This window comes from Hyperolius riggenbachi, chromosome 3 (assembly GCF_040937935.1).
Source record: "Hyperolius riggenbachi isolate aHypRig1 chromosome 3, aHypRig1.pri, whole genome shotgun sequence".
Lineage (NCBI taxonomy): Eukaryota > Metazoa > Chordata > Amphibia > Anura > Hyperoliidae > Hyperolius > Hyperolius riggenbachi.
The window spans coordinates 515,425,054-515,448,972 of NC_090648.1; the positions used below are offsets into that span (position 1 = coordinate 515,425,054).

General features: G+C 45.0%; 1 protein-coding gene across 1 annotated transcript in view; it reads left to right on the top strand.

Annotated features, from left to right (window-relative positions):
• Positions 1 to 23,919, top strand: part of LOC137564491 (E3 ubiquitin-protein ligase RNF213-like) — a 301,009-nt gene that overhangs the window by 73,706 nt on the left and 203,384 nt on the right. The window contains exons 14-18 of the mRNA XM_068278409.1: positions 6,716 to 6,933; positions 11,192 to 11,332; positions 18,379 to 18,540; positions 19,045 to 20,203; positions 21,534 to 21,727. Of these exons, the coding sequence (XP_068134510.1) occupies positions 6,716 to 6,933; positions 11,192 to 11,332; positions 18,379 to 18,540; positions 19,045 to 20,203; positions 21,534 to 21,727 (1,874 nt within the window). The remainder of the gene's footprint in view (positions 1 to 6,715; positions 6,934 to 11,191; positions 11,333 to 18,378; positions 18,541 to 19,044; positions 20,204 to 21,533; positions 21,728 to 23,919) is intronic.

Consider the following 23,919-nt stretch of genomic DNA (forward strand, 5'->3'; position numbering starts at 1 on the left):
AGACCCCCTGGTGGTGCCTAACCCTAAGGCCCCCCTGGAGGTGTCTAACCCAAAGACCCCCCCCCCCGGTGGTGCCTAACCCTAAATCCCCCCTGGTGGTGCCTAACCCTAAGCCCCCCCTGGTGGTGCCTAACCCTAAGACCCCCCTGGTGGTGCCTAACCCTAAGACCCCCCTGAGGGTGCATAACCCTAAGACACCCCCTGGTGGTGCCTAACTCTAAGACCCCCCTGGTGGTACCTAACCCTAAGATCCCCCTGGTGGTGCCTAACTCCAAGACCCCCCAGTGGTGCCTAACCCTAAAACCACCCTGGTGGTGCCTAACCCTAAGACTCCCCTGGTGGTGCCTAACCCTAAAACCCCCACTGCTGGTGCCTAACCCTAAATCTCCCCTGGTGGTGCCTAACTCTAAGACTCCCCTGGTGGTGCCTAACCCTAAATCCCCCCTGGTGGTGCCTAACCCCAAGACCCCCCTAATGGTGTCTAACCCCAAGACCCCGTAATGGAGTCTAACCTTAACACCCCGTGATCCCTGCTAACAATAATACGATAAATTTCAATTCAATTGCAGCCGCCCGCTAAATTGCGTAACAGCTTTCTATATTACGATAAATAACAATTGTGCCCATATTTGGCCACGACTTTCTCAACTGCTCCTCCTAAAGCGTAACACAAAGCCAAGTGCTGGCAACCAAATCAGACCCCTGACCTTCAAAGTAAGGATAGTAATGAAATCTAGATCAGCCAATTTTTTTAAAATTTCGAGCAGAATTTTGAATGAATTTGAATTCCAAAATTCTGCAGATTCCGAGTTTGCATTGTGAAATCCCAAAATAATTGTACTTTATTGCAAATACATTTTCACACACACCATAATTAACATTAATTATGATTTTCCACAAATGTTTGCTATTGGTATGTTGTGTCTTTCTTCAAGTCTTTGCTAATAACAGTGAAATTGGATTTACCTGTTTAGATACAGTTATGCTTTGGTTTTGTGGCCAGTGAGATTTCTCTTTGAAATGTAAAAAAAAAGAGACTATTTTTGGTTAGTGCGAAAACCTGTTCATGGTAGGTTACAAGTTTGCTTTACCAGGTCAGTGCAAAAGTTGGAATATATAACTGACGTCACGTAAATGGCAGAAGTTGGCATTTTGACAATTTTTTTTTCACATTATTTATGCAAGAAACTTTTGTACATTACACAAATGTGATTTTGCATAACTTTCTGAATTTACATGTCAGAATTTAGTGAATTTTGAATTCCGTCTTTCAACTCGAAATTGCAAAATTCTGATGAGAAACTCTTGAATATTACAAAATGCGTGCAATCATCCCTAATCAGCTAACCTGTCAGGTACACAAAAGTAAAAAGAAAACAAAAAGTACTAAACCAAGTACTCTATAGGCAGTAGCAGTGTTAGGCCAGAGCTGCAGCCACTAGGGGCGCTCTATAGGCAGTAGCAGTGTTAGGCCAGAGCTGCAGCCACTAGGGGGCGCTATATAGGCAGTAGCAGTGTTAAGCCAGAGCTGCAGCCACTAGGGGGCGCTCTATAGGCAGTAGCAGTGTTAGGCCAGAGCTGCAGCCACTAGGGGGCGCTCTATAGGCAGTAGCAGTGTTAGGCCAGAGCTGCAGCCACTAGGAGGCACTCTATAGGCAGTAGCAGTGTTAGGCCAGAGCTGCAGCCACTAGGGGGCGCTATATAGGCAGTAGCAGTGTTAAGCCAGAGCTGCAGCCACTAGGGGGCACTCTATAGGCAGTAGCAGTGTTAGGCCAGAGCTGCAGCCACTAGGGGAAGCTCTATAGGCAGTAGCAGTGTTAGGCCAGAGCTGCAGCCACTAGGGGGAGCTCTATAGGCAGTAGCAGTGTTAGGCCAGAGCTGCATCCACTAGGTGGGTTCTCTATAGGCAGTAGCAGTGTTAGGCCAGAGCTGCAGCCACTAGGGAGCGCTCTATAGGCAGTAGCAGCGTTGGGCCAGAGCTGTAGCCACTAGGGGCGCTCTATAGGCAGTAGCAGTGTTAGGCCAGAGCTGCAGCCACTAGGGGGCGCTCTATAGGCAGTAGCAGTGTTAGGCCAGAGCTGCAGCCACTAGGGGGAGCTCTATAGGCAGTAGCAGTGTTAGGCCAGAGCTGCAGCCACTAGGGGGCGCTCTATAGGCAGTAGCAGTGTTAGGCCAGAGCTGCAGCCACTAGGGGGCGCTCTATAGGCAGTAGCAGTGTTAGGCCAGAGCTGCAGCCACTAGGGGGCGCTCTATAGGCAGTAGCAGCGTTAGGCCAGAGCTGCAGCCACTTGGGGGTGCTCTATAGGCAGTAGCAGTGTTAGGCCAGAGCTGCAGCCACTAGGGCACGCTCTATAGGCAGTAGCAGTGTTAGGCCAGAGCTGCAGCCACTAGGGGAAGCTGTATAGGCAGTAGCAGTGTTAGGCCAGAGCTGCAGCCACTAGGGGGCACTCTATAGGCAGTAGCAGTGTTAGGCCAGAGCTGCAGCCACTAGGGGGAGCTCTATAGGCAGTAGCAGTGTTAGGCTAGAGCTGCAGCCACTAGGGGGTGCTCTATAGGGAGTAGTAGTGTTAGGCCAGAGCTGCAGCCACTAGCGGGAACTCTATAGGCAGTAGCAGTGTTAGGCCAGAGCTGCAGTCACTAGGGGGCGCTCTATAGGCAGTAGCAGTGTTAGGCCAGAGCTGCAGCCACTAGGGGGCGCTCTATAGGCAGTAACAGTGTTAGGCCAGAGCTGCAGCCACTAGGGGGCGCTCTATAGGCAGTAGCAGTGTTAGGCCAGAGCTGCAGCCACTAGGGGGCGCTCTATAGGCAGTAGCAGCGTTAGGCCAGAGCTGCAGCCACTTGGGGGTGCTCTATAGGCAGTAGCAGTGTTAGGCCAGAGCTGCAGCCACTAGGGCACGCTCTATAGGCAGTAGCAGTGTTAGGCCAGAGCTGCAGCCACTAGGGGAAGCTGTATAGGCAGTAGCAGTGTTAGGCCAGAGCTGCAGCCACTAGGGGGCGCTCTATAGGCAGTAGCAGTGTTAGGCCAGAGCTGCAGCCACTAGGGGAAGCTCTATAGGCTGTAGCAGTGATATGCCAGAGCTGCAGCCACTAGGGGGTGCTCTATAGGCAGTAGCAGCATTAGGCCAGGGCTGCAAACACTAGGGCGCGCTCTATAGGCAGTAGCAGTGTTAGGGAGTCTTGCCCAAGGACTCCTTACTGAATAGCTGCTGGCTTATTGAACAGGAAGAGCCAAGTTCCCCTGGTCTCCTGTGTCAGAAGCAGAGCCCTTCACCAGCACACTATGCAGATACTTACCTAAGTGGTGAGATGCATCTGGATGATATAGCGACTTCCCATGTCCTCCTCAATTCCACTGCTGTTGGCCAGGACCCTTTTCTTCTTCACTCCATTTGTTTTTGAGAGCAGGGCCAGGGGTGCTGGGAATACGTGAGCACCGCCTGCACAGCAGCACAAACCCGCATGTGCAGAAAGGAAAAAGCTGAACACAAGTGGCTTTGTGTTGCCTCACAGGCGCAGATTGTACTTATACATGCACAATATGTACGTGGCCAAGACAGCATATCCAACAAGATCTTGTCAGATATGTTCAGAAGGACCCAGAAACAATGGACTCAAGGAGGATCCAGAAGTCTCGGGATTATCCAAAGGGTCTCCTCTACTAAGTAACTAGTTGTTGTAATTTATTTTTTCAATACAGAGTTAGTCGTAGCACATACTGTATGCCCTCATTCTCCTTAAAGGGACTCCGAGCAGTGCAGAAACTATGGAAAGATGCATATCATTTTAAAGCTCTCTTTCTCCGATCGAAATCGCGGCCGCTGCAATTTCAATCGCGAAACTAGTGAAAACTAAAAGGCGTAGGGTGGCGGTTTATATATCATTGGAAAGAAGAGAAAGAGAGCTTTAAAATGATATGCCTCTTTCCATAGTGTTTGCACTGCTCAGAGTCTCTTTAAAGAGAACCCGAGGTGGATCTTCGGAGGCAGATGGGACTCAAAGCCATGTCCTCTGCCTAATGACATGGCTCTGTGTCCCTCAACCGCTGCTCTCTGCCCCCCGCACCGCCGCGCTATACCGCCCCCCGAGTTTAGCAACAAGATATGTCGCTAACTCGGAGATAAACAGAGGGGAGAGGGATTCCCTGTTTAATACGCCCACCAGGGGCGTTCCTGCAGGGTTTCCTGAGCTGCCATTGGGTAGCTCTCTCTCCGTGGCTGCACCCCCTGCCGATCCCCCGCATCCCTGCATGCTGTGAGAGACACACCTTCTCTCAGCGCAGCGTCATGACCCAGGGGTCACCAAAGTGAAAGCAGCCCACAGGTGTGGCAATTTTTGTGGCTGCCTGACCCGCTCAGCCCCCCGGATCAGGTAGCCTATTTTATTTTTTTTGAGCACACCTCGGACTCTCAGGGGGAGCTGCAACTAAAAAAAGAAGACAAGAGAGAGAGGGGGGGGGGGGGGGGGAGGAAGGAGAATATAATTACCCTACAGCCCATTAGCCGTCTCCAGGTCCACAAAGATGCACCCCCACAACCTGCAAGGAGAGAGAACATGGATCCATCTGGCCTCCCTTCTCAGTAACTCATTGACTCTACTTCCTCCCCTCCAACCACTGGGTACCTGATCTATCACTTGGACCCTTAAAGAGGAACTCCAGTGAAAATAATTTAATATAAAAAGTTGCTTAATTTTTACAATAATTATGTATACATGATTTAGTCAGAGTTTGCTCATTGTAAAATCTTTCCTCTCCCAGATTCACATTCTGACATGTATTACATGGTGACGTTACTGTGGGCAGATTATGTAGCTGTTCTGGCTTTAACAGACAGCTATAAACAGCCATTTCCTGTGTGTGTCATTGTTACATTGTGGCAGTTTGCCCAGAGTACCGTACGGTACCAGAGCCTCTTGTGGGAGGGGTTTCAGCACAAAATCAGTCATACAGCGCCCCCGGATGGTCTGTTTGTGAAGATCATTATATTTTTCATGTAAAAGTGGGTATCAGCTACTGATTGGGATAAAGTTCAATTCTTGGTCGGAGTTTCTCTTTAAGGAGGAGAGGAAGTAGAGTCAATGAGTTACTGAGAAGGGAGGCCAGATGGATCCGTGAATTGAACACCTTTGGCCTAGCAGGGCTCAAGAAAGAGTATGATTTAGGTTTTGTGTTAGGACAGAGGGGTGGGCGAGTGGGGAGGGCAGTACTGTGGGGCTAGGAGTCCTGGTAGACAGATATTTTTAGGGGTAGCCAGAATGTTATGGTTACTTTATATGTATTTTGATGCTCTTTGATTGTATTTTTATGTATTCAATTTTGTAATATGTTCTCTCTCCTTGCAGGTTGTGGGGGTGCGTCTTTGTGGAAATGGAGACGGCTTATTCTCCTTCCATCTCCCCCCCCCCCCCCCCCCCCCCCCTCCCTCTTTTTTTCTTTTTTTTTAGTTGCAGCTGCCGGCCCCTGCTATTGTATGTTGCTGTATTTTTGGTGCTGAGTGGGAGATCGGCACCTGTTCCCCTTTAATACTTTTTAATAATAGGCCGCATTATATATGGCATGGTTATGCGGAAGTTTTGTCCGCATACCATGCTAATTGTTTTGATTCGCACGTGTTTTGTTTACATTTGTGAGGGGCGGTGACTTGGTCCCGATAGCCGGCCCTGAGTGGTCGGCGTTCCTTGTATGTTTACACCAATGGTGACGCTGGTGTATTCCAGCTTGCCATTGGTCGGTGGCCTTAGAAGGGGAGTGTACATTCTTTAACATGATAGCCAGATCTTCCGCTCTGCGCTTGGAGCGCAGACCGGGTTTCCGTTCTGGCGCTGCTTCCGCATGATGCCGTTAGTCTCCATCATATTGTGCCATCTCAAAGCGTCTGATTGGCTGAGCGGAGGTTGAATCTTTCTATTGGCGCACTGTTCAGGCAGGGACTTGGCGGCTGCAACGTCAGGGATGGGGGTAACAGAAATAATGCCTTTTTATGCTTTATAGGATCAATGGGTAATTGTATGCCCGGATATTAGTGACACTTTGGCAATGAATTTGGGGCGCTGATCGCCGATATAACAAGGTGATATTCAGCGCTATAATGAGCGATTTATTTGTGCACTATTTAGATCTATTTAGGGATCTCGCTGGTGCGTACTGGGTTCTGCACGGTGGATCCATACTCCATGATCTCATTGGTCCTTTTTAAGCCATAGCAGTCTTCCATCAGGTCCTCCAGGACGCAAACTCTTCTGATTGGTTTGTGTGGTGAGAGGCTGGTATAAAAGATGGTGTGTTGTGAGTATGATTTAGTGTGGGACTGTCCAGCCTGAGGAAAGGCTGAAATGTCTGAAACAGCGGGCTGTCGCTGGAATCCAGCCCCATACTTTGTCCATCCATTTTAATGACTTTTAAGAATTTTTGAATAAAGAGCTATGTTTTAACGTAAAAGAGCTATTGTGGAGGTGCTGACCACTTGTTTTTGGATATTCATTTGCAGGTACATCGTATGTTTATTTGAAATAATTTTACTCAGTTCAGGCTCACTTTACGTCGCTCATGAAATCATGTCACAACCACTCCTACATTATTTTTTCTATAGGAACAGTATAAGAAATTGATCTTCTTTATACTCTCTAGTAGTAGTATTATTAGGCTTATGAAGCACTGTATTTCCACAAGTAAAGTAAACTTTCTGACTCCCATACTGGTACCCTATGTTTTGTTTAGATGTGAATGAGCTGAAAGTGTTTGTGGACTTGGCCTCCATCTCTGCCGGTGAGAACGATATGGATGTGGACCGCGTCGCCTGTTTCCATGACGCCGTGCTGGGATACGCCCCATTGCTGTATGACGTAAAGCCGGACTTTGGTTTTAATCACTTCATGGCTTGTCTGGAGAAATTGTGGAAGGCTTTAAAAAGTGACCCAAAGCTCCCACAAAAATTGGTGAGTCCATCTAGCCAATTTTATCAAATGACCTGAGAACTTTAATTTTGATTTTCCAAATTGTTCAAAGGTGACAGAACCTCTGTCACTTTATTATTAACGGCAACATGTAAGTTGTGAGAACCGACACTTGGCCACAATGGCCAGTGTTCCAGTGTCAGCACAACCTTGGGACTTTTTTGCATTTGGTGCCCATTGCAGTGGGGATGGATACAGTATTGGTAAAGTCTGCTCTGTTCAAGCAAGAATATTACAGAATAAAATAATAATTAAAAAATATAGACAACAGACGTGGATTATGTAATTGTATTATTTATATGGTATATGTGTTTTCTTTCTTTTAACTTTTAACTTTCTTTGGTAAATAGGTGATGGGTATGACCCCTTTATCCTACACAACTGGGTGGTACTGGTACTTGCAGTGATGTTTTACAAACATTTTCCCTAACGAACATTATTTCCTGAAGCGCATTTAAAGAGGACCTGTAACATAAAAAAATTCCCCTGGGGGGTACTCACCTTGGTAGGGGAAAGCCTCAAGGTCCTATCGTGGCTTCCCCTGTCCTCCTCCGTCCCACGGTGGTCTCTGGGCCCCTCCGAACAGCGGGAATGTAAATATTTACCTTCCTGGCTCCAGCGCAGGCACAGTACCGGCTCTCCGCTCGGAAATAGGCGGAAATAGTCAATCCCAGTCAGATCCGGTCTACTGCACAGGCGCAAGTCTCCTGAGCCTGCTTAGTAGAGCGGACCCGACAGAGATCGGCTATTTCTGCCTATTTACAAGCCGAGAGTCGCAACAGCGCCCCCCGCTGGAACAGGGAAAAGTAAATATTGCACAGCCTGACAAATTGTTGGCTGTGCGTTCCGGGGTCTGCAGTGAGACCACCGTGGGACACAGGAGGACAGGGGAAGCCTAGATAGGGTCCAGAGGCTTCCCCCTACTGAGGTGAGTACCCCCCAGGGGAACTTTTTTTTTATTACAGAGTCTTTTTAAGTTGCAGATTACCTAAGGCACGTACACACGCCAGACTTTTTTAAATTACGGGTCATCAGACCTGCCTGCGGGGCAGTCGTTCTGATGACAGTTGCACGTGAGTAAAAGCTGTCGTCAGACTGATAAGACTGGTCGGCTCATTCAAAATCAGTCTTATCAGTCTGATGACAGCTTGTAGTCACGTGCAATTGTCATCAGAACGACCGCCCCTGACGACCTATAGTTTGAAAAGGTCCGGCATGTGTACGTGCCTTTCGTCTAGTGCCTGTATGAGGCTAAAAGTGTACCTTGAGGCTTCCCTCTCTATTCTAATGTCCCCCCCCCCCCGAAAATCAGCGACAATGCATTGTTGGGGTGCAGCTCTCCTCCCTCTATCGTGGCTGCACGAGCCTGTGCTCGCGTGTCTACTGTGTAGCCACGCTGCAAGACCAGAAGAAGTGTGGCCCCGATCTGGAGGGAAGCGACGGCCAACAACAAGGGACATTAGAGTAGCGAGGGAAGCTTCAATAGACAAGACAAGACAAATAACATTTAAATTGCGCTTTTCTCCTGGCGGACTCAAAGCACCAGAGCTGCAGCCACTAGGGAGTGCTCTATAGGCAGTAGCAGTGTTAGGCCAGAGCTGCAGCCACTAGGGGGAGCTCTATAGGCAGTAGCAGTGTTAGGCCAGAGCTGCAGCCACTGGGGGATGCTCTATAGGCAGGCAGTAGCAGTGTTAGGCCAGAGCTGCAGCCACGGGGGGTGCTCTATAGCCAGTAGCAGTGTAAGGCCAGAGCTGCAGCCACTAGGGGGCGCTCTATAGGCAGTAGCAGTGTTAGGCCAGAGCTGCAGCCACTAGGGGGCGCTCTATAGGCAGTAGCAGCGTTAGGCCAGAGCTGCAGCCACTAGGGGGCGCTGTATAGGCAGTAGCAGTGTTAGGCCAGAGCTGCAGCCACTAGGGGGCGCTCTATAGGCAGTAGCAGTGTTAGGCCAGAGCTGCAGCCACTAGGGGGCACTCTATAGGCAGTAGCAGTGTTAGTCTGGAGCTGCAGCCACTAGGGGGCGCTCTATAGGCAGTAGCAGTGTTAGGCCAGAGCTGCAGCCACTAGGGGACGCTCTATAGGCAGTAGCAGTGTTAGGCCAGAGCTGCAGCCACTAGGGGCGCTCTATAGGCAGTAGCAGTGTTAGGCCAGAGCTACAGCCACTAGGGGGCGCTCTATAGGCAGTAGCAGTGTTAGGCCGGAGCTGAAGCCACTAGGGGGCACTCTACAGACAGTAGCAGTGTTAGGCTAGAGCTGCAGCCACTAGGGGGCGCTCTATAGGCAGTAGCAGTGTTAGGCCAGAGCAGCAGCCACTAGGTGTGCGCTATAGGCAGTAGCAGTGTTAGGCCAGAGCTGCAGCCACTAGGGGGCGCTCTATAGGCAGTAGCAGTGTTAGGCCAGAGCTGCAGCCACTAGGGGGCGCTCTATAGGCAGTAGCAGTGTTAGGCCAGAGCAGCAGCCACTAGAGCACGCTCTATAGGCAGTAGCAGCATTAGGGAGTCTTGCCTAAGGTGAATAGGTGTTGGCTTACTGAACAGACAGAGCCGAGATTCGAACCCTGGTCTCCTGTGTCAGAGGCAGAGCCCTTTACCATTACACCATCCAGCCATTCATCCAGGATCCTGAGGCTTCCCTCTCTTAACCAGTTCGGCCTATCTGGACAAGCTTCCTCGTCCAGATAGGCACTGCTGCTGCCGCCGGCTCGTGCGCGCGATCGGGCGCGCCTCCGCGCGCGCTCCCCTGCCCGCTGCTAGCCCCCCGATCAGTGAATGGGAATATAATTCCCATTCACCGATCTAACTTCCCCGCAGAAATACCGACGCTTTCTCTCCAGAGAGCGCGGTATTTCTGCCCCCAGGAAACTTCTCCCCAGCATTTTAGTTCCTGGATGCGAGATCGTTCGCATCCAGGACTTTTTTCACTGTGGCCATCTTGTGGCCAAATAGTAAACTGCACCCATATACATTTTTAATAATAAAAAAATATTATTTTACATTTAAAATTAGCACTTTCCCTCCCACACCAAAAATTACCCACATACACTTTTTTTATTAAAAAAAAAAAAAATTGCAATAAAAAAAAAAAAAAAAAAACATAAATAGTTACCCAAGGGTCTGAACTTTTTAAATATGCATGTCAAGAGAATATGTTATTATATTATTTAAAATTATAAGCTTATAAATAGTGATGGACGCAAATTGAAAAAATGCACCTTTATTTCTAAATGAAATATCGGCACCATACATTGTGATAGGGACATCGTTTAAACGGTGTAATAACCAGGACAGATGGGCAAATAAAATTCATGCATTTTAATTAGGGTAGCGTATATTAATTTCAAACTACAATGGCCAAAACCTGAGAAATAATGAATTTTTTTCATTTCTTTCTTAATCTTCCTGTTAAAATAGATTTAGAAAAAAATATTTCTTAGCAAAATGTACTACCCAAAGAAAGCCTAATTGGTTGCGGAAAAAACAAGATATAGATCAATTCATTGTGATAAGTAGCAATAAAGTTATAGGCGAATGAATGGGAGGTGAACGTTGCTCGGATGCATGAGGTTTTCGGCACTGCGGCGCTGAACCGGATTTATGGTAAGTATCTGATTTACATCCTGAGCTGCGGCTCCGGATCGTTTTAAAGAGGAACTGTAATAAAAATTACGTAATGAATAAAAGTGCTTATTTTTTTACAATATTCACTTATAAATTATTTAAGCAGTGTTTGAATATTGTAAAATCTTTCCTCTCCCTGAATGACATTCTTAAATTTGTCACCGGTCCTGAGGAATGTTTGTTTGTAGCATGTTTTGAGCTGAATAGAAAGAACACCTGGTCTCCCATAATGCTCTGGGAGAAGAAGGGCGTATAGCTAATCAGTCTAGGCTGTGACATCACTAGAAGGGCGGGGCTCCATTCAATATACAGCTATATATATAGACATAGGAAGTGTTTCTGATGCTGAAACCAGGGAAATTACCATAAAAGTCGTTATCCTAAATAACGTACAGCACTCTACCATATGCCCCTACAGGGCCTCTTTAAATCAAAGGACATTTGCTTGGAAATATAAAACTTTATTGAAACAACAGTTACCTTAAAAACGTAATAACCATTTATTTCTGTACAGGTCATGGTCTATTGTAAATCTGGGCTTGTTGGAGGTGTACTTTAACACTAATTTAGTTTATTTATTTTGTTATTACTCATGTTTTCTGCTTTTCTCAATGTTGTTATTTTAGAGAGACTCTGCACGCCATATAGAATGGTTAAAGACAGTGAAAGAAAGTCATGGATCGGTGGAACTGTCATCTCTGTCTTTGGCAACAATGATTAACAAAAGGGGAATGTACACTATTGGAGCGCCCCGTGGAAATAAAAAGGTTGGGGCTGGGAGTTGCATTTTTTTAATTATTTAGCATTAACCTGTTAAAGGAATACCGAGATAAAAATACACAGATGAGATAGACATGTGTATATACAGTGCCAAGCACACAAATAACTAGGCTGTGTTCCTTTTCTTCTTTTTTTGCCTGAAAGAGTTAAGAGTTAATGCAATTGACAGTTTCTCTCCTGTCAGGGGCTAGTGGGACTGTAGGGTTACCCTTACTAATAAGGAATTGCAGCCATAAAACTATTTCCTCACAGACAACAACCTCTGAGAGCAGAAAAGATATAAACAGGGTCAATCGATTTTAGCTCTGACACACTTCAAAGACTGCATCATTGAGCAGAGACAATGAAACATTAAAAAAAAGTTGTGTGATATCTCAAAAAGTCATTTTTTTAGGAGTAGGAGGATAGATACAATTGTTTATTTCATTGGTTTATTTTCACCTTGGTATTCCTTTAAGTAAGTATTACTTATTTTCCATTGCCTTTTTGGAAGTCTGCAGATTTTTCTAAATTCCTGTTGGAAATTTTTGAGCTTTGTATGTGGTCTCTTCAAAGTGCATCTATTCTCTGCAGTTCCTAAATATATAAAATAATACACTTAAGCTTTCCATTTTTTTTTCTTTTGGAAATGCAGTGTCTGTGTAACATTAATTTAGAAGTATAAGTTTAAAACTTTCAAAATACACTGTGGTGGCAAAGGGCTGAGTCCTAGTCCAGAGCTTACTAGCTTTAGAGAGACACTGAAGCGAAAAAAAAATGATGATATTATGATTTGTATATGTAGCACAGCTAAGAAATAAAACATTAAGATCAGATACATCAGTCTAATTGTTTCCAGTACAGGAAGAGTTGAGAAACTCCAGTTGTTATCTCTATGCAAACAAGCCATTAAGCTCTCCGACTTTCAAAGTCGTGGAGAGGGCTGTTTTCTGACTTTTATTATCTCAACTGTTAGTTAATTTTTTACTTTTCCTCTGCCAGAGGAGAGGTCATTAGTTCACAGACTGCTCTGAAAGACTCATTTTGAATGCTGAGTGTTGTGTAATCTGCACATATTATAGAATGATGCAATGTTAGAAAAAACACTATATACCTGAAAATAAAAGTATGAGAATATTTTCTTTGCTGCTAATCTTCTAGTAATTATTCATAGTACACAACCAATTCATTATATCATTTTTTTTTTTCGCTTCAGTGTCTCTTTAAGTGTAACATCTTGCAAAAATTACAATTTTCAGCAGACATAACTCCTGTACAAAAAAATAGAGTATACATGTGGTAGAGATCAGCAGCAAAACAGTTCCAGACCACTTTCCCTTGTGTTCCCTGCCGTTCTTAGGCTGAAGTACACACAATCAGCCCTTAAGCTATTATCTCTTGCTCCTGAATTTTTTTCTAGGTGATAATTTTGCACCTTGTCATAAAATGCCTTGTAAACCACCAGCAAAAAGGAAAATACTCAATATTATTTTGATGATATTTTTTCACCTACTTTTAGGTACTTTTTTCAATTGTAAAATGCTTAAAAGTTTTTTTAAAGAGAATATGAAAGTTAGCTTCTGGGAGATCACACAGGAGAATTCTCAAGAGCTGCCCCCACCCTCTGGAACGCCCTTCCACCACCCATCAGACTTGCTCCCTCTTTCAACACATTCAAGCAAGCCCTCAAAACCCACCTCTTTAGGATGGCCTACCCACCTCCTACCACACAGTAACTCCCTACTGAATATTTCACAGCCCCACCTAGTGTTTCCACCCCACCCTTTAGATTGTAAGCCTCTGGCACGGTCCTCCATTCCCTAGTGTAATCTACAGGATCATGTGCTCCTGTCCTATGACAGCCTCGTACTTGTATTACTGGGCCTACCTAACCAGCCCAAATCACATGATCATGTATCTTGTACCCTCTCCCTTCCCTTGTGTATTCTACATGATCGTGTGCTCCTTTCCTATGATAGCCTGTACTTGTATTACTGGACCTACCTAACCAGCCCAAATCACATGATCATGTATCTTGTACCCTCTCCCTTCCCTAGTGTATTCTACATGATCGTGTGCTCCTTTCCTATGACTGCCTCGTACTTGTATTACTGGACCTACCTGACCAGCCCAAATCACATGATCATGTATCTTGTACCCTCTCTTTCCACCCCTAGTGTATTCTACATGAGCGTGTGCGCCTTTCCTATGACAGCCTTGTACTTGTATTACTGGGCCTACCTAACCAGACCAAATCACATAATCATGTATCTTGTACCCTCTCCCTTCCCTAGTGTATTCTACATGATCATGTGCTCCTTTCCTATGACAGCCTCGTACTTGTATTACTGGACCTACCTAACCAGCCCAAATCACATGATCATGTATCTTGTACCCTCTCCCTCCCCTAGTGTATTCTAAATGATCATGTGCTCCTTTCCTATGACAGCCTCGTACTTGTATTACTGGGCCTACCTAACCAGCCCAAATCACATGATCATGTATCTTGTACCCTCTCCCTCCCCTAGTGTATTCTACAGGATTGTGTGCTCCTTTCCTATGACAGCCTCGTACTTGTATTACTGGACCTACCTAACCAGCCCAAATCCCATGACCATGTATCTTGTACCCTCTCCCTTCCCTAGTGTATTCTACAGGATTGTGTGCTCCTTTCCTATGACAGCCTCGTACTTGTATTACTGGACCTACCTAACCAGCCCAAATCACATGATCATGTATCTTGTACCCTCTCCCTCCCCTAGTGTATTCTACATGATCATGTGCTCCTTTCCTATGACAGCCTCGTACTTGTATTACTGGGCCTACCTAACCAGCCCAAATCACATGATCATGTATCTTGTACTCTCTCCCTTCCATAGTGTATTCTACAGGATCATGTGCTCCTTTCCTATGACAGCCTCGTATTTGTATTACTGGGCTACCTAACCAGCCCAAATCACATGATCATGTATCTTGTACCCTCTCCCTTCCCTAGTGTATTCTACATGATCGTGTGCTCCTGTCCTATGACAGCCTCGTACTTGTATTACTGGACCTACCTAACCAGCCCATATTGCATGATCATGTATCTTGTACCCTCTCCCTTCCCTAGTGTATTCTACATGATCGTGTGCTCCTTTCATATGATAGCCTGTACTTGTATTACTGGACCTACCTAACCAGCCCAAATCACATGATCATGTATCTTGTACCCTCTCCCTTCCCTAGTGTATTCTACATGATCGTGTGCTCCTTTCCTATGACTGCCTCATACTTGTGTTACTGGGCCTACCTAACCAGCCCAAATCACATGATCATGTATCTTGTACCCTCTCCCTTCCCTAGTGTATTCTACATGATCGTGTGCTCCTTTCCTATGACTGCCTCATACTTGTGTTACTGGGCCTACCTAACCAGCCCAAATCACATGACCATGTATCTTGTACCCTCTCCCTTCCCTAGTGTATTCTACATGATCGTGTGCTCCTTTCCTATGACTGCCACATACTTGTATTACTGGACCTACCTAACCAGCCCAAATCACATGATCATGTATCTTGTACCCTCTCCCTTCCCTAGTGTATTCTACATGATCGTGTGCTCCTTTCCTATGACTGCCTGTACTTGTATTACTGGACCTACCTAACCAGCCCAAATCACATGATCATGTATCTTGTACCCTCTCCCTTCCCTAGTGTATTCTACATGATCGTGTGCTCCTTTCCTATGACAGCCTCGTACTTGTATTACTGGGCCTACCTAACCAGCCCAAATCACATGATCATGTATCTTGTACCCTCTCCCTTCCCTAGTGTATTCTACATGATCGTGTGCTCCTGTCCTATGACAGCCTCGTACTTGTATTACTGGACCTACCTAACCAGCCCATATTGCATGATCATGTATCTTGTACCCTCTCCCTTCCCTAGTGTATTCTACATGATGGTGTGCTCCTTTCCTATGACAGCCTCATACTTGTATTACTGGACCTACCTAACCAGCCCAAATCACATGATCATGTATCCTGTACCCTCTCCACTCCCTAGTGTATTCTACAGGATCATGTGCTCCTGTCCTATGACAGCCTGTACTTGTATTACTGGGCCTACCTAACCAGCCCAAATCACATGATCATGTATCCTGTACCCTCTCCACTCCCTAGTGTATTCTACAGGATCATGTGCTCCTGTCCTATGACAGCCTGTACTTGTATTACTGGGCCTACCTAACCAGCCCAAATCACATGATCATGTATCTTGTACCCTCTCCCTTCCCTAGTGTATTCTACAGGATTGTGTGCTCCTTTCCTATGACAGCCTCGTACTTGTATTACTGGGCCTACCTAACCAGCCCAAATCCCATGACCATGTATCTTGTACCCTCTCCCTTCCCTAGTGTATTCTACAGGATTGTGTGCTCCTTTCCTATGACAGCCTCGTACTTGTATTACTGGGCCTACCTAACCAGCCCAAATCCCATGACCATGTATCTTGTACCCTCTCCCTTCCCTAGTGTATTCTACAGGATTGTGTGCTCCTTTCCTATGACAGCCTCGTACTTGTATTACTGGACCTACCTAACCAGCCGAAATCACATGATCATGTATCTTGTACCCTCTCCCTCCCCTAGTGTATTCTACAGGATTGTGTGCTCCTTTCCTATGACCGCCTCATACTTGTATTACTGGGCCTACCTAACCAGCCCATATTTCATGATCATGTATCTTGTACCCTCTCCCTTCCCTAGTGTATTCTACGTGATCATGTGCTCCTTTCCTATGACAGCCTCATACTTGTATTACTGGACCTACCTAACCAGCCCAAATCACATGATCATGTATCCTGTACCCTCTCCACTCCCTAGTGTATTCTACAGGATCATGTGCTCCTGTCCTATGACAGCCTGTACTTGTATTACTGGGCCTACCTAACCAGCCCAAATCACATGATCATGTATCTTGTACACTCTCCCTTCCCTAGTGTATTCTACATGATCGTGTGCTCCTGTCCTATGACAGCCTGTACTTGTATTACTGGGCCTACCTAACCAGCCCAAATCACACGATCATGTATCTTGTACCCTCTCCCTTCCCTAGTGTATTCTACATGATCGTGTGCTCCTGTCCTATGACAGCCTGTACTTGTATTACTGGGCCTACCTAACCAGCCCATATTGCATGATCATGTCTCTTGTACCCTCTCCCTTCCCTAGTGTATTCTACATGATCATGTGCTCCTTTCCTATGACCGCATCATACTTGTATTACTGGGCCTACCTAACCAGCCCAAATCACATGATCATGTATCTTGTACCCTCTCCCTTCCCTAGTGTATTCTACATGATCGTGTGCTCCTTTCCTATGACAGCCTCATACTTGTATTACTGGGCCTACCTAACCAGCCCATATCACATGATCATGTATCTTGTACCCTCTCCCTTCCCTAGTGTATTCTACATGATTGTGTGCTCCTTTCCTATGACAGCCTCATACTTGTATTACTGGGCCTACCTAACCAGCCCAAATCACATGATCATGTATCTTGTACCCTCTCCCTTCCCTAGTGTATTCTACATGATTGTGTGCTCCTTTCCTATGACAGCCTCATACTTGTATTACTGGGCCTACCTAACCAGCCCAAATCACATGATCATGTCTCTTGTACCCTCTCCCTTCCCTAGTGTATTCTACAGGATTGTGTGCTCCTGTCCTATGACAGCCTGTACTGGTATTACTGGGCCTACCTAACCAGCCCATATTGCATGTTCATGTATTTTGTACTATTTGCATGTATAACTTTGTTGTATGTTGTATAACCCTATGTATGTCATCCTTGTATCATTGTATATATTTATTGTCCAGCGCTGCGTAATATGTTGGCGCTTTATAAATACAATAAATAATAATAATAATTGCATATGGGCCGATTTGTCAATAAAATGCCTTTTAACCTCTTCGGCGTTGCGCCGCTCAGGAGGTTTTGCTAGTTTGTGTCCCCATGTTTAATTAATTTGATCCAATGGCTGCAAAATCTTTAGCTAGCACTGGGCTAGCCTAGTACAGGTGTCCGGCAGCCCCTGATTGCCTGTGATCCCCCATCCCCCCCCCCTGATCCTCCAGTTAATACATTACCCAGCCTGGTTCCAGCAATCGCCGCAGCCTCCCCGCACTGCTCCGGTCTCTTTATGGGGAGGATCGCAGATGACATCGCCGACGTCATGACGTCATGCGCAAACCCGATCCTCCCCATAGAGAGACCGAAGCTGTGTGGGGAGGCTGCGCCGATTGCTGGAACCAGGCTGGGTAATGTATTAACTGGTGGATCGGGGGATCGCAGGGGAGCGGCGGGTGCCGGACACCTGTATTAGCTAGCCCAGTGCTAGCTAAAGATTTTGCAGCCATTGGTTTAAATTAATTAAGCAAGGGGGACTCCTGAGGCTAGCGAGGGGTATGCCCAACACAGTGTCGGGCATACCGCTAAGGAGGTTAAGCCACCAGCAACAAAGAAATTCTCAGAATAACTGTGACAAAAAATTTTCACTTACTTTTGGTGCTTTTTGAATAGCTAAAGTGCTGAAGATAAAAAATGATCTCTAAGGAGAAAATTTAGGAGAAAAGTGAATTGGATGGGGCCCAACGTGTTTTGTGTAATACCTCCGCTACAACACGGTCTTAATGCAATGCACATACTGAGTGTAATAATGTGCACGTTATTTCATAGCATGAAGAATTGCTATGCAACTAGCTAGTTATTGTTCACATTATCCACAAACGCACCGTAGAAAGTGTGTTTGGATAATGTGGTCCATTTTTTTAGTTTTTATAGTGGTCCTTCTGTAAAGCCTGACTGTCCAAGATTTCATAGAGATAAATGCTAGCTGTGTGTCCTTGAAGTTGCAGTAGAAACTGAACACTAGTTTAGTAAAATGTTAGCAATTTTTACCACATCCTGATAAAATCCAAGTAAAAACATTTGCCTCCTAATAGCAGGGATTTTTATTTTTTTCTCCATGGATAATATGGACATGTTTTTTATTTGCCACTTTTATTTCACAGATTACACCTGACAATGTGCTGCAGTTGGTCCTCGCAGAGAATGAGGAAACTGAGGATAGGCGTCGATACTCTCTGGAGGAGCTGAAGGAACTACTCAACAAACTCATGCTGATGTCTGGGAAAGGCGAGCAAGGCAATATTGAAGTCGACAAGTTTTCAGAGGTTATTCCTGCAAATTACTTTTACATGAGTTGTTTAGATATAGTGAAGGTTCACACAATTAAGGGTATGCAAGAGAGCTCCCAAACTTTTGTTTGGATCCCTGGGCTGATTTTATGCAGATGATCCCAGCTACCACTTCATCTCACCAGCTGAGGTACCTGACTGAAACATTGTATGCACGCTATATAAATGTCACCCTAAAACGGAATGTGACATAATGAGATAGACCTGTGTATGTACAGTGCCAAGCACACAAATAACTAGGCTGTGTTCCTTTTTTTCTCTTTCTCTGCCTGAAAGAGTTAATCTTTTGCTATGCAACTGACAGTCAGTACCCAGTTGGACTACAGTGTCCCTTATTGATAAGGAATTACAGCCTTAAAATACATTCCTGGTAGAAAATTGGGCTTCTAAGAACAGGGCTACGTAATATGTTGGTGCTTCATAAATCAATGATAGGTGCTATCGGATTTATGAAGTCAATATTTTTCATGTCTTTTCCAGATATTTTCCAACGTGCAGAGGCTTGCTGGATCATTCATTGACCTCTATCTGGCTGGAAATATGCTGTTTAGAACTTGGAGAGCAATTATCTACTGTGCAGACGATGCTACATTCAGCGTCCTCATGAAATTTGAAGTTGATGGAATTGAAGTGCTAGAGAGTAAAGAACCTGTGACCGACCTGCTTCCAAACATCTGCAAAACAATGGAGAGACTGCTTGAAAAATGGATGGCTTTTGTCATTGAGAAGAGATCTCAGCTATACTACCTAAACTACTACACAGCAGAGCAGGTGGTGTACTTGTGCGATCGGTGGAGAAGCATCAGTGAGGAAGCCCTGTTAATGCTTTCTTTCATTAAACCTGATTGTACAAAAATAGACACCATCAACTCATTTTATGTTCCAGATATCAGTTCCCCAACTCTATTTGCTGAGAGTCAACTAGATCAAATGGACTTTGATTTTGCACTGGACCTTAAAAAGTGCAATCACTTTTTAGAGAATCTAGAACTGGTTTGGAAGTTCTCTATGGATCACATGAGTAAATTGTTTCCAGCGTGTCTAGATATTGAAACCTTGGGTAAAAGCTTAGATGCTTTGGCTGAGTTGAATCCCAACAAAGTGGTCCGTGAACTCCATCCTAGTTTGCAGAAGAGCTTCCCCAACCTCATCCTGTGTCCCCCGTCAGAGATATTGTCCTGCACTTTAGCGGTTTATATGCACAGCTCTGACCAGCCGCTGCCCTCCTACGATGAAGTTCTTCTGTGCTCCTCTCAGACCACTTTTGAAGAGGTGGCCTTGTTTCTCCGTAGATGTCTGACACCGGGCTACAGCGGGAAAAAGGTTTACAGTTTGGTCTATGCAGACCAGCTAAGCTACGATGTGGGGTACAAATCAGAGCAGCTATTCCAGCAGCTGCAGGTCCAGAACATTGAGGGATATAATCTTGTAGTCATATGTAATGCTGACCGGGAGCACTGCTACATTCCCTCTGCTTTCAGCCAGTTCAAGGTCCACGTCATCCCACAAAGGTCTTCTGATGAGATTCAGCACTACCTATGCAGTCACTTCAGAGTTGGGTCTGATGTTACTTCAGCTGCCTGTGTGTTCAAGAATGGAATGAGTGCGGGGATAGTAGCATCCAAACGCGCAGGAGTTGGTAAGTACAGTGCTTAGTATACTTAGTGCTTTATTGGTATGGCATCTGTAGATTAGTGTTTCAAGTTTTATTGTGTCAGGAGATCTGCTTCTCCATCATATTTGTCATCTTCATTAGGCTCAGAAGTGGACAACATTTGGTATTGCAGATCCCCAATTGTTGTTCAAAATATGAAATCATTTTGCTAAATACTGTATTTATTTTCCATTAATAGCATAGGATCTTAAAGAGAATCTGTATTGTTAAAATCGCACAAAAGTAAACATACCAGTGTGTTAGGGGACATCTCCTATTACCCTCTGACACAATTTCGCCGCTCCCCGCCGCATTAAAAGTAGTCAAAAACCGTTTTAAAAAGTTTGTTTATAAACAAACAAAATGGCCACCAAAACAGGAAGTAGGTTGATGTACAGCATGTCCACACATAGAAAATACATCCATACACAAGCAGGCTGTATACAGCTTTCCTTTTGAATCTCAAAAGATCATTTGTGTGTTTACCTTCTGTCCCCTTCTTCTCTCATGCACTGAACATTACAGGCTTCCTGCAGACAGCTCTGCCTGTGCCTGTGTTTGTAATTCCTCAGTATGTGTCAGCCAGCTACTTTCACAGCCTAACAAAGGAGGATTTTTATCCAGCTCTCTTCTATCACTGATAAGATAGCAGAGAAGCTGCTGGCTTATGTAAATAAAACACACACTGGAGTGTGCATAGAGGAACAGACCAGCACGGAAGAACTTGGCAGCCTTCCAGACACAGGCCGACAAGTCTGACAGGGGAAAGATACATTGATTTATTACAGAGATGGTTATAGTAGAAAGAGCTGCAGTAAGCCAGAACACATTAGAATAGCTTTAGGAACTTGTAGGATGGTAGAAAAAACGTTGTAATTTTTGTTACAGAGTCACAAAGAGTAAACAATGCAGGTGCACTTTAAGGAAAAAAGGTAATCGATCGGAAACTATCGGCCTTGCCCATTTCAAGCTAAATTAACACTAACCAATCCTAATATATATGCAGTTATCTGATCGAATTGGCTAGAGATAATCTAGAGATTTGTCTGCATTTCCATTAGCTTGTATTACATACAAATCGCACATGGGAAAAAGTATGACTGATGCATGATTTAAAAAAACGCAAACGCATGGAAAATCAGAATCAAATGTGATGCCATTGAAATGACATTAGATGTGCAATGAAAACCCAAACTCACACCCAAATTCAGATACCTGTGAAAGACCTTGAAAATGTGGCATCTCCTCCAGGTAAAAATTCCATGTTCCAAATTTTGCACTTTTGAGCCATTTCCTTCCCTCTTTTTTATTCCAGGAAAATCTCTGTATGTTAAAAGACGTTACCAAAAGCTTGCAGCAATATTTCCAAATAAAAAGCCACTTCTGAAAATTATCCGTCTGATTACACCGGAAGTGGATGAAAGTAAAGTATTGGAGAAACTTCTTCCTCTTCTGGACGCCAAACTGAAGACTTGTCCTATCTTATTCCACATCGATATAACCTCCTCTGTAAGTAAAATGATGGCTAAACAAGCTAAGTGCTATTGTTAACTTTGTTAGTGGGGTGATTATTTTGGTATGAGTCTTATGTATCTTACCCTGTTAGCTAATCTGATCCTTTTGGTGTATCTCTGGGAAACTGCTGTGTGTGTAATCTATTTTACATGCTTAGTGGATTCCTGGATACAGCTGGCCTGATTTTTCTAATGTTCTCTCTGATAAGTATAAATAATTCAACACATTTGGAGTGGATTTTTGTTGTCTCCTGTTAAATTGAAAAAAATTGCAACCCTCGTTGGGTCGTGGTAGAGCAGGGGTGCCCATTGCATAGATCATGATCTACCAGTAGATCACAAAGGACCTTTGGTTAGATCCCACACCTCCTGCCTGAGTGACGTACGTGTCATACTCTGTCTCTTGGAGGAGCTTAGTGCGATATGTTATCCTGAGGTTTTACGCAGCAGTGTAGAGGATTATGATGTTGCAAGGTGGGAAGGCATAGATTTAAAAGCAATATATGCTACTGCTGATTAGATGTTTGGGGAACACTGAGCATGATATTGTGACTCAGTAAGTAGAAGAAAAGGGCTTTGCACATCCCTTGATAAAATTTCACTTTTATTCTAATTATAACAAGTTAAAAGACATACTTTACACATTCCATGCAACACAGAGAGAGGTACAAGGCTGGTGGGGAGGTCGACAGCTGTTTCGTGCCGTCACATACTGTGGCGCATCATCAGGACAACCACCCCATAAGTAATCCCCCCTTAAATAGACTCTTACCCCATTAAAGGTTGAGCAGTTGCAGTTCACAGGCCAAAAACCGCACCGCCAGTGCTTGGAGCACACGCCGGGTTTCCCCAAAGGCAATGAGTTCACAAGCTTCCGCTTCGTGGAGCGCAAAACCGGAAGACGCGTCCGCGTCATAACCGGGACGCGCTCTGGGGCGAACTAAGCATGGCGCATGCGTCCGAAAGGACGCATCCGCGTCATATCCGGGGCGCATATCTGAGACTCTGTGACAAACTATACATGGCGCATGTGTCCAAAAGGACGCATTAGCTCAAATGAAATTAAATAGGCAGCCCAGAACAGACACCAGAGGGCGGTCTGGCTGCATTTAAAACACGAGACATGGCCTATTTTGATGTACAAATGCCGCTGTCATCTAGTGGCCAAATATATTATGACCACAAAAAAGATTAATTAATGGAAGCGACATATTCCATAAACATGGAAACTGCTCCACCACGACCCCCATTATCAGCATAAACTGTAAACTGACTACACACTTCATGAAATGTCATCCCAGATCTGTCAATGTGGGGGGGAGAGAAAATTGACTGAAATTATACTAAAAATTATTTTTAAAAATATACTAATTACATACTCACCACCCCACAAGGATGGACTGTCCGACCGAGGTCCATCCTATATCTATAGGAGAGAGAAAGTCTACATTTAAAGGAGAAAATACTATACAAAAAGAGGTACTATTAAAAAATCAATAAGATATAAACACCCTACTCAGATGAATACTGCTAAGTTATTCTTTTTGTTTAACCCTAAAGGTCCCACCGCATCAAAGTATGATATCCAAAAGCTTTCCCTTTGTAGGAGCTTGCGATGCCAATCCCCACCCCTCCTATCTCGTCTAACCTGCTCCAGGCCCAAAAACCTCAATTTTGTCATATCACTGTTGTGGGCTGCTCGAATGTGTTCAGTTACCCTGGGACACCCCACCCTGCTATGGATTGACCGGCAGGGGGCCTGGTAACGATCTTTAAGCATGTTTGTGGTCTCACCAACATAAATACGTGGGCAAGGACACAACAATGCATAGACCAGACCTCTAGTTCTACAATTTATAAACTGTTTGATCCTGCATGTCCGCCCAAAGCGGGTAAAGGTACTACCCAGTTCCAGAAAGTTACAACAAGAGCACCTCTGACATTTAAAATTGCCTTTTGGGCGATTGGAACCTAGCCAGGGTTGAGACTGTGGACTAATAAACTCACTATGGGTTAATTTATCTTTCAAGTTGGGAACTCGCTTGTACGAGACACAGGGGCGGGGTATACTCTTTGAACTTCAGCACTGTTCTATTTGGCTTACTGAGGAGAACGCTATGATATGCATCTAATTGACCGGCAGCTTACGGTTATTGCTGATCGCTGCCACAGAGGTGTGCTGCAGTG